Source organism: Abramis brama (assembly GCF_963993115.1).
Source record: "Abramis brama genome assembly, chromosome: 11".
NCBI classification, from domain to species: Eukaryota; Metazoa; Chordata; class Actinopteri; order Cypriniformes; family Leuciscidae; genus Abramis; species Abramis brama.
Window position 1 is genome coordinate 3,617,501 of NC_139973.1, and position 11,575 is coordinate 3,629,075.

The 11,575-nt window shown below is 35.7% G+C and overlaps 1 protein-coding gene across 2 annotated transcripts in view; it reads right to left on the minus strand.

The window, feature by feature from the left end:
• pkp1b (plakophilin 1b) overlaps positions 1-10,167 on the minus strand; it is a 14,504-nt gene extending 4,337 nt beyond the window's left edge. The window contains exons 1-9 of one of the 2 annotated variants that reach the window (XM_084128375.1): positions 9,889-10,167; positions 8,219-8,316; positions 5,800-6,215; positions 5,563-5,707; positions 4,455-4,659; positions 3,625-3,793; positions 2,150-2,267; positions 942-1,118; positions 587-757 (exon numbers count right to left, since the gene is read on the minus strand). In XM_084128375.1, coding sequence (XP_083984501.1) covers positions 587-757; positions 942-1,118; positions 2,150-2,267; positions 3,625-3,793; positions 4,455-4,659; positions 5,563-5,707; positions 5,800-6,215; positions 8,219-8,316; positions 9,889-10,072 — 1,683 coding nt within the window. In that variant the 5' untranslated portion in view covers positions 10,073-10,167. Of the gene's footprint in view, positions 1-586; positions 758-941; positions 1,119-2,149; positions 2,268-3,624; positions 3,794-4,454; positions 4,660-5,562; positions 5,708-5,799; positions 6,216-8,218; positions 8,332-9,888 lie in introns of both variants that reach the window. The other variant, XM_084128374.1, reaches the window with a different exon arrangement.
• Between the last annotated feature and the right edge of the window lie 1,408 nt (positions 10,168-11,575).

The window sequence follows — 11,575 nt, forward strand, 5'->3', positions numbered from 1 at the left end:
ACTGATTTATTCTACATAAAAAAATATAATTATGCTTAATATTTTAAATATTATTGAATTATAATAATTATCATAATACAATCAAATAAAATCTTTGATTTTATTTGAGTCCAACCCATGGACAGCAGCATGCAAAATCTTTTTAATTAAATTAAATTATTAAATGAATCAATAATAAAAATCAAATTTTTATTTTAAATATAACACAATAAAATTATTTATCAACATGCAAAAAATAAAATTAAATGTAATTTAATTGTTTAATATAAAAACATTATTTAATCATAATAATTGTCACTGATTTTTTAAATTAAATTAAATTAAATTCAATTAAATGAAAACTATGCTTAATTAATAATTTTTTTTAAATATATCACAATACAAAAAAAACTAAATACTTGATTTTATTTGAGTTCAACCCATGAACAGGTGCATCAAATAAAATAATAATAATAATAATAATAATAAAAAGGCTTAATATATAAAACATTACAATTTAAATACATAAAATACAATACAATTTTCTCTGAATCCAACCGATGAACATGTGCACACTAAACCAGACAGACTGGTCATATAGTCTTACTATGCTCTCATTGGCCGTGAGGTTCTGCAGCGCTCCACAGCTGGCCTCGAGTGTGGCGTCTCTTTCACTGGAGCTCAGCAGATTGAGGTACATCTGCAGGGCTTTAGAGTGGAAGAGCCAGCTGGTGCCTTTAGGATTGTTGTCCTCCATCACAGGATAGTCAAAGACGCTCTGCAACACAACAACACAAAGCCACTTTATAAAAACTAACATCCTTAATGCCTTCTTTTTGCACATTTACCATAGCAGTCTCATGGTATTCTTTGAAGTACCTTGGAGCTATTAAGATGGCAATCAAACTGTACTGTTGCATTATATATGACAGTACCATGGTCATAAGTGTGAAGGTACAAACCTCCTGCTGCAGTTTCTGGCTCTGGGAGCTGAAGCAGCCGATCGGACCCACGTCTGAAGGACTGGAGCGGTTGCGAGCGTAGCTGGCCAGCGCGTTTATTTTAGTGAAGAGAGACGGCATCTCGGACTCCAGCTGGAAGGTCAGGTTGTGCAGAATACACACGCAGTTCTCCAAAGACTGGGTGCGACACAAGAACACAATAAAGAATATTATAGCATCATTTTCATAATTAAAAACAAATAAAGAGTGGTTCACTATGGCATAGCTGTGTCCTGCGGTGTGACACGCTTTAATTTGTATACTATACACTCAATCCATGTGACACTTATAATCCATAAACTATTTTTCTTAACAATTTTATTGTATAATGCAATTTTTGTGGCCTCATTTTAAGTAACTATTTAGCAGGGTTAGGTGAGCAGCTCAAATAAACACATTAAAGCTAACAGGAACCTGCCAAATACTGTGATTTTCTCAAATTTAAATTCAATTTAACGTTTAACTCATTGTAATGCTAATAATATAATTTACATTTATGCCAAATGTATTCAAAAATAAATAGATATTTACATAAATATGTAATTTATATTTAAATTCTACATAGCTGACATGCCATAGCATAAAGGTTAAATGTGCAGCCAGATTTTTATGCAGACTTGTTCAGCTGGAATTGAATGAAGTGAACTTGACAATGTGTGCTATTGAAAACTGACAACAAACCGAAAGCAGATGTTGAAACATGCTTGCGAGGTTCTGATCAAATCTGGTCCTCAATTAAGTGTGAGTAATGAAGAGGTATTTTTTAAGCCCCAACAATAGAGTTTGGCTGTTGGGAATGCCTTGTGTTTGTACATGCTTTCCCTCAGGGAGTTTTAACGTTTCGGCACAACAACATAATAAAGTAAAAATAATAATAATAATAATAAATGCCACACCAACGTTCTCCACCCAGACTATGAAAACAACTTGACATCTCATGTCATCTTAAAACTCTTTACTGCACCATTACAGAGAAAACAGATCCCAATGACTTTTCCAATTTTAACCACACGTTGCAAAATATATTTTGATTCAGACTGACTCTAAATGAATAATTCACACTAGAAAGCTGAAGTTTGAGCAATTAATTGATCAATTTGCTCACAAATCAGGCAATTTTCCATGACCTGTTTCCGTTCAGTAGCTCATAGAAATCAACAAAGATTTACCTGGTTATCTGGCAACCCTGCATTAACGCAGTTCTCAGTGTAGCGCATGAGCGAGTCGATAAGACCTTTGCAGTTGCGCATGGCTTGTCGGTTTGCCAGTTTGGAGGAGCTTAGGTTGCTGTCGACAAACAGAGAAACAGTCACATTGTGTTTTTTAGCACTGGACTTCACAAAAGCAACAAACAATCTTAGGACGGAACTGAATTAAAATGTTTATACGCTATTTTTGATCATCTGAGCCAATAAAAATTGTAGCTACACTTCCAATAACTTCCCTGCCACTTTTATGGCCCACTCACACTGCAATGCAAATACAATATGTCAATATTGCGCAGCTGATCCACAGAACCGCCCACTCACACAGAAGGGGACTTATGATTGACACACGAAGTGACCAGTAGCAGTCTGTTTTGGTTTATGTGCTGTTTAGGGTTAAACAGTGGTTATACAGAATTTCTGATGGCCTAAAGACAAATGTTTTACCGAGAAAACACAGAGTATTTGCTTGTGAATATCTAGTTTAATTAGTGCCTTGAACAAAACAGCTAAAAAATGAGAATTACCACAGGTGAATATAGTAAATACTTGAACTAATAGATCTCAGCATACTACATTAAGACACATTTTTTGTATTACATATGCTTAAATATTCAAAGGAGTCATTATCTAATTAAATATGCGCTCATTTGCATACATTTTCAGAAGAGAAAGCTGAACATTGGATGAAGTTAAGTTTCATTTTGTTGACATACTGTATCAGAGTTTAAAGGTTTTTGGATCTCTTTTTAACACTCCATAAATCAAACAATGCTGTCAACAGCCAGAAATGTTTTTCAGAATAAAATGTCATATAAAACAAACCTCTCAGTAAAAACCTTCAGAATATAGATAGGAATAAAACTGAAAAGTATGTAAGTAATACTGAAGAAACAGCCTTTAAATAGATGTAGTGAAATTGAAATCTACAGACAGTTAAGTGTAGATAAAGTGAATTAAAATATGATGTTTTCTTTCCACTATTCTAAAAGTAGACATGTTATGGAAGCAAAATGAAAATGCATGAAAAAACAAAGCTTTCGCCTGTAGTGTCTCGCCTTAATACCAGCAACAGGACAAATGATCATCCTCAAAAGCGCTCGTAGTTTTAACGTTTCCGCTCATGATGGACTGACAAAAAAAAAAGACGTGCAGCCAAAAGTTCAATAAAGCCAGGTGGTCAGTTCAGAGCTTGCCAAATCCAGAAATGATTTACAGTTTTGTTCAAACAGTAGGTCGTCTGTGGGTGTGCCAAGGCTAATGTAAACCCAGATTAAATATTTGAACAGCTACTGGTGAGAATATAACCTGAGTAATAAGGAGCGTCAGGTACTGGCTCTAACAACAATAGTAGTATTATGAGTGGAGCCAGTGCTGAAGTTTCCCTTGTTTACAGCACATACAGCAGCCAGAACACAATCCAGTGCGTGTGATCTTACCGTAGGCATGCCGTGGCATTGTAGAAGACCTCCGGTGCCAGGCTTGTGTTGGCATTGTCGTCCGTGCTGGCTGAAAACGGCTCGATGACCTTCTCCGTGAGCACGGGCAGAGCCGTGCGGAGCAGATCCGGCTTCAGGTTATCAGCGGAGGACAGGTTCCACAGGAGACCTGGACAACGAACACAGAGATCAGTTTGAGAAGAACACAATCCAGTCTTATTTATACAGCACATTTCATTCAATGGCAATTCAAAGTGCTTTATAGAATAAAAAAAGAATCATAAAATAATCACTGCAGATGCATAAGAAACAAAAAATAACAATAAAAGCAAATCATTTTAAAAAGACTGTATTAGTAATCTAGGCTTTAGTGTAGGTGATCTAGTTCATTTCTGCATTTACTAATGCATTTTTAGCTTTTCAGATTGTAGAAGTTAGCATTAGTCTTCTGAACAAACATGAATTGACAACAAACAATCCTATATTTATGAATTAAGCAAGATTGTTCTATCGTAATATGTAATTTATTCCTGTGATGTCAAAGCTGGATTTTCAGCGGGATAACATTAAATTAGTTTTGCAAACAAAAGCTGAATATAAACTACTTATGCACCATTAAAACCCTGATAAAAACCCTCATACAAAATGAAATAAAAAGTAAAACTATAATCATTTGAATATTTTAAGTAGAGAGCAAACATAATCTTGTCTGCTATTCTGTCGAGTGCTTTAAATGGCTATGTTGACATATTCAATGTGTGTGTGCGCTTGAGTGCGTGTGTGAGTGTGTGTGTGACATGAACATGACGCTAACAGGCACGCTGAGTCACCTGTCAGGTGTTTCTGTGTGTCAGAGTTGGTATCGCTGAGCATCTGCACGGCCTGTGTGATTCCTCCGCACCGCTGCACTTCTTCTTTATTGGGCTGGTTCTTGAAGACCACGTTTCGCAGGGCAGCGGCCACCGTCTCCTGGATCTGAGGACTGGCGCTGCCCAACAGGTTGACCAGCGGAGGAATGCCCTTCAGGGCCAGCACCTGCGACACCATAAACCAGACCGTCAAACCAAACCAAACTATGGTGATACTATAGTACAGTGATGGTATCAGATGCAGTGTTGTCACACAAGTAACTCAAGCTGAGCCTAAAACTAGAACTATTCTACTAAGCTGAAATAAAATAAAATATCATTATTTAAACTAAACCAAACTAAATAAAGAAAATAAAAGCTAATTCAAAATATGAATAAACACTACAATAGTATATAAATAATACTAAAATAACACTAATTACAGTATAAACTATGGTGATATTATACTTTGATGTAAAAAATGTATGCTCTATAGTATTTGTATATCTGTCCACACAACATGATGCACTACACTTACAAAGAAGTTTACCATGGTATTATCATACAAATATGGTAATACCATCAGACAGTGATACGATGGTACATTCAGTCAGTACAAATATTTATAATATTAAATACTACGGTATTAACATGGTACTACCATTATGCTATCAGAAGGTACTTTGGTAATTTATCCATTCAGTACTATGGTATATAATTAAAATACTATAGTACTGACATGGTAGATGGTACTCTAATATATGTAAAGTAATACCATGTTAATACCACAGTAAATGCCCAAAAAACACATTTATATGGTGCATGTCTAAAAAAACATGGTAATTCTTTGGTACCTTTTGGTGTTTTTAATAATAGCATTGCACTTTTTTTTGTCAATTCACAGATATTTTTCCAAGGTATTATCATAAAAAATATACTATGAAAGCATGATATCATTCAGTATGGTATTTAATTCAAAGTACTCTAACATATTTAAAGGTAATACCATGTTAATTGTCCTTAAAACATATTATTTCTATTGTATACATTAAAAAAGCATGGTAAAAGCATGGTGGTTTGTGGTGGAGACCTCTTGCTTGGCCTTGTCGTCGGTGAAGGTGCTGTGCTGGATGTAAGCGGCTCCACACTGCTGGTAGTTCTCATCCGGGCTGAACAGATAGTCAACCGCCTCTCGCATCGTCAAGTCGGCCAGAAGCTTCTCTGCATTATTCATCCTGCCGACGCACGAGTGAGTGTGAGACATAACACATGAGTCATAAATGAGTCATAAATCACCACATCGTAACCAAAACACTACAAAACTCACCCAGAGATATCCTTGGCTTGTCCACTCCTGATCATAGAGGTCCTGGACTCTCCGTTGGACTGCATGGAGGACGGGCGTCTGCCGACGCCCTGAAAGGAGCTGATCTGATTGCTGTTGGTCACTCTGCCGACAGTGCCGGCACCCTTCTCCATCCAGAAGGTCTTTCTGGTGGTTTGACTGCGCTGAGTAGCTCCTCCTCCTCCTCCACCGTTCGTCACGGGTTGGAAGCCCAGGTCCGGGGCGCTGCGAGTGGCTTTACGGCTGGACAGCTGGTTATTAGCCATCGACTGGACTGGGAGGGTGCCAGTAGGGGAGAACAAGGGCCGATCTATCCTGCTGGCGTTACTGGTCACCCGTTGACCGCTGAAACTGCGGGAGTTGGTGGACTTGCGCACAAAGTTCGCCTTTTGCATATTCTGGAAATGGAAACAATGGTTTTAAAGTCAGTTCTTCACGCACGTTGTCAAAGCGATATCATAATTTCTCATTAAGCATTTAAATGCAAGAACCAAAAAAAATGCAAAAAAAAATTAAATGCAAAAAGAAATAATGCACACAAAAAAATCATGCTAAAAAATTACATGCAAAAAAAAATACATTTTAATATTTTATTAAATGCAAAATAGAGCATTTTAACTAGTGCTATCAAACTGTACAAGTATACTTTACTATACGTTTTAAAGTCAATTCTGATATTATTTATAATTAAACATTTAAACGCAAACAAATGAATGCAAAGAAATTACATGCAAAAATACACATTTTAATTTATGATTAAATGCAAAATAGAGCATTTAACTAGTGTGATCAGACTGCATGCTAAATAGTATACTTTAGTACTAATTTTATAAGTATACACTAAAAACGATTCTGAAATCAACATTTTAAAGGAATAGTTCACCCAAAAATGAAAATTCTGTCATCATTTACTCGCCCTCAAGCTGTTCTGAACCTGTATGAGTTTCTCTCTTCTGCTGAACATAAAATATGATATTTTGAAGAACCTCCATAGTATGAAAAAAATACAATGGAAATGAACAGGGCCCATCAACTGTTTGGTTACCGCATTATTCAAAGTATCTTCTTTTGTGTTCTGCAGGAGAAAGAAATTCATACAGGTTTGGTTCAGAGTGAGTAAATGATGACAGAATGTTCATTTTTGAGTGAACTATCCTTTAAATGAATCCATGCACAGTTGTGTCTGAACAAGAGTGTTGGCTGGAAGTGTTACTATGGGCACATCCATGGATTAAAATGCAACCAAAGTAGTTCTACGTCTATGAGGCAACAGTGTGCCGTTTACGAGAAAACAACTGATTCATTTGTATAGGAGTGTATGTTCGTGTATAATTCAAACCACAACACTGTTTTACATCTTTTCCCACTGTCACCTTTGGCTTGCTTATAGTTCACATAATATTCAGCAATATTATTGATTTGACTGCACTGACAGTATCAGATGAGAACTGAACTGAGCTAGATGATGACATCGCTGATTTCTCCAGAGCTGGATTGAATCATTTCATAATTGATGATGAAATATAAACAGCTAATGAACCAAACTGAGTCAACACTGAAGTGACTTCAGCTGAACAATGACACTAATGTGTTTTTAGAGCTTCTTTACATCAGAGCTGAACTCTGTTTGCATCAGTGATCATTACTTTCCTGCTTATTACAGTAAACAATCTGTATTGTATAAAGCGCTATAGAAATAAAGGTAACGACTTTTGCGGGATGTCAAAACAGGGTTTTATGCAAGTAAAAACAACATAAAGAATGAGGCGACATGACACGACTGGATTACACGCTACACGCTCTATTAAAGTCAAACAAGACATTTAAAACACTGACAGAATTAAGTGTGGATACACCCAAAATGTAAAGAAAAGTTGGCAGAATACTCAGAAACCAGGCTGTTTGGTAACACAACACTGGGATGAGCCAGAAAAAGGAAGGAGAGGAGTGGTTTCATTTAGCTTTTTCCTGTTTTTTGTTTGTTTTTCTGGCATAACTCTAAATAGAAAAAAGTTATCTAAGTTAGTGTCAGTACCAGATCTAAAGTTTTTAAAGCAAGTAGACAATGAATGTATTGGACTCAACAGACACATTGATGGATTGTTTTTTCCGTTCTCAAGTCTTGTTATTTTGTTTAAAAAGAATAGCAGGAAAATATATGCGTAACCAGATTATTAGTTGCAAGCTGAAGACTAATGTTTGGCATTCCACAAGTGTCTATTGTTATCTTGAATAGATGACTCAAAGAGAAGCGTTAAATGATTAATGAAATGTGTTTTACACACCCAACCGTGGGAAAATTAGAAGTGCATTAAAAAAATACAAGGATATGTAAGCGAACGTGTATGAAGAATGCGTCCAGAACAATGAAATGATTGATCAATACACGAGATGACTTTACCCCATTCGTCATGGTTCCTCCTCTGGTGAACGAGGCTCCGCTGAGAGGAGAGCCAGGAGAAAACTTGAAGTCGTAAAACACACTGTCACTTTCAGGGCCTGCAATTGAAGAAACTGTTTTTAGGTTAACAAGGTGCCATAATTCTTATCAAAAAATAAAACATGCATTGAGGGACGTTTTGAATATTTGCAGTATTTACCTATGACTAATGTATTATAGTAAGGTACATATTTTACAGAGCGTTCAATGAGAGATCACAGTCTTCACTGTTTCTAAATGAATTTTTTTCTTTTCAAGAACTTATTTAATATGCCTGAATGAAACAAATTGAATTATACAATTAAAGTGATTTTTTTTTAAAAGAAGAAAGAAAATCATGCACATTTTCAGTTGTACAGAATTGGATTGTCTATCGAACATATAAATAGATATATAGAGTTTATAATAGAAATTTAACAGACAATTTGCTTTAGTTTGCATAATGTTCTCCAGGCCAGGGACGAAAATCAAGAGACCAGATCTTAAAGTCCAGTATGCAAATTTACTACCCGCAAACAAATTCTGAGGAGCTGTTTACCTAGAGGCTATTTATGGTGGGAAAACAGCTTTAGAAAACACTACAATAGGGGATATTTTACATTGCCTGTCTTGAAACCCCCCCACCAAATATTACTTTAAAAGTTTGGGTAATGGAAACATGACTATGGTACAAACAAAAAATTCCTTTCCTCTAAGAATATACCATGCCGCTACCATGTCACTTTTTTGTGACTGTTCCGGTAAAAAGTGCCATAAAATATCAGACAAAAATGTGACAGAAAAAACTATGGTAATGAAAACCTTTTTGCCCTAAGGAAGGTGCCTTGAATGTCTTATTGAGCATAGACCTCAGATATACACTATAAAATATAAAAAATATAAATCCACATACGGTAAAAATGGGTCTTTATAGATACAGTATAAACATTTACTGAGGAAAGAAAGGTTTAGGATTGCGGATCTGAGCAACTCCAAATAATGTCTAGAGAATCATTTCACTTTTACGCTGCACTAATAGGCCTGGAGGTAGAATAAAATGTGGGTTGCACATTATTTTACAGTACGTGTCGTGCACTTACGTGTACTTACAGTGCACTTACCTAAGAAAGTACTGGTTAATATAAGGAAACTACATTAATAGTTCAGTTTTTTTTTTTTTTTTTTTAAGAATGTTGGAAACCATCAGTTTCTGGTCCCCATTGACATCCATAGTATTTTTCCTACTATGGAAGTCGATGGCTATCGTCAACTGTTTGATTTACAAGCATTCTTCAAAATATCTTCTTTTGAGTTCAACAGAAGAAAGAAACTCATACAGGTGAGTAAATGATGACAGAATTTTCATTTTTGGGTGAACTATCCCTTTAAGGTTAGGTTCAGGGTTAGTAGCCTATACCTAGTTATTATCCAGTTATTATTGTAATACAAAATATTGGGGAACACGACTGTAAAATGAAGTGCAACCAAAATGTGTCTTTGTTCTGATCTATGTTAATACCATGGGTTTTAGTGCATGGACTCTTTAACTAAATAACCAAACTATCAATTTAAACTAAATATTTACATTTAAAAAAAGTTTGACTCCGAATAAAATCCGTCTGGCATTAGATGTAGTGCAGAAATGTACTCACTGGTGGGTGAGCCGAGCCCGGACACACTCTTGCTGCTGTATTTGGACTTGCTCCTCTTGATAGTGTGCACCTGGTCCAGGACTCTCTGTTGCGCGGATCTCAGCTGGCGGTCGGACGGGAGCGCGAGCGACGTGTCCTCCACATCTCCAATCGAAAGAGCCGATTTTAAAGGTTCGGGCATCATATTGGCTTTTGCCTCTCCTTCAGAGACAGGTGAGGTCCAATTCGTAAAGGTCCAACTATCTGCTCCGTCTGGCTGCTGTGTGAGTGTGTGTTTGATTCAGGGTTTGACTCACAGAGAGATTGAACTGGACCTGCCCTTATTCACGCCCATATGACGCCCAAAACCCCATTCAACACCTTTTCTGCTCATCTCACAGATTATGATTCCAAGAAAGCCCTTTAATGATAGAATAAACTGTCACTTTTAATAAGGATAATAGATGTGCTTTAAAAGCGTTTGATTTTTAAGTAACATTGTCTAAACTCTAAAGGGCGTTGTAAGGCACGGCGCGCAGGGTGTATTTATTCACAAAACGGAGTTTTTTTTATTGCTTTTCAACTTGTTTTATGCTTTAATACACTACATAATTATATTAAAATACTAGTCTACATAAAAATACCGGACGAGGCGATTTCCAATTTAAAGCATTTTTTTTTCTAACACGCAAATTAATTAGTAGCCTAGCCTACACACTTCCGCTAGAAAATCTAGTCCCTTTGTAAACAATAATAGAACGACTGGGTGCTTTAAACAATATACAGTAACCAACAATATTGTATTTAGCATCCAGGACCAAACTATTTCTATAAAAATAATAAAATCAAATTGTTATATAAAATAAATTGGTAACACTTTACAATAAAGTCTCATTTGTGTATTAACTAACATGAACTAATAATGAACAATACATTTGTAACAGTATTTATTCAACTTTGTTAATGTTAGTTAATAAAAATCCAGCTGTTTATTAGTTCATGTTAGTTCACAGTACACTAATGTTAACAAATACAACATTTGATTTTAATAATGTATCAGTAAATGTTGAAAATAACATTGACTAAGATTAATAAAGTAGTAAACAATACATATATTGTTACATATATTTGCTGCACAGGCTAAATCAAGGGAAATACATTCATTTATATGCATTTATTGTGAAGTAAATATGACCATAAAAAAGGATGTTGCATCTACAATTAGCTTACCATCCAGAAATTAAGTTGATATCATTTCTCACATTTTTCTCTGTGCTGAAGCGTGACCCATCTGTCACAGACAGTTCATTTAGTCTAAAAGACCTGCTTTTGGTCATAATGAAGGTGCCTTGAATGTTTTACAGTGCAATCACAAACCTTAAATACATACTATTGAATATATATAAAAATATAGATCCACTAAATGGGTCTTTATAGCTGAATATATCAACATTTACTGAGGGAAAAGTTGCCAATCAAGTTTAACATGTAAAGAACAGAAAGATTTAGGACTGCAGATCTGAGCAACGCCAAATAATGTCTCAAATATCATTTCAGGTTTACGCTGCACTAGTATAGCACAAATGTTATTTTGTTCCAATCTATTTATTTGAGATATTATTTTCCTATATGAAGAAAAGACAGCCAAGAGAGCTGAAGGTGAGAACCTCCATGACTAAGTGTGCAGACTCGTCAGGCCATCATACTG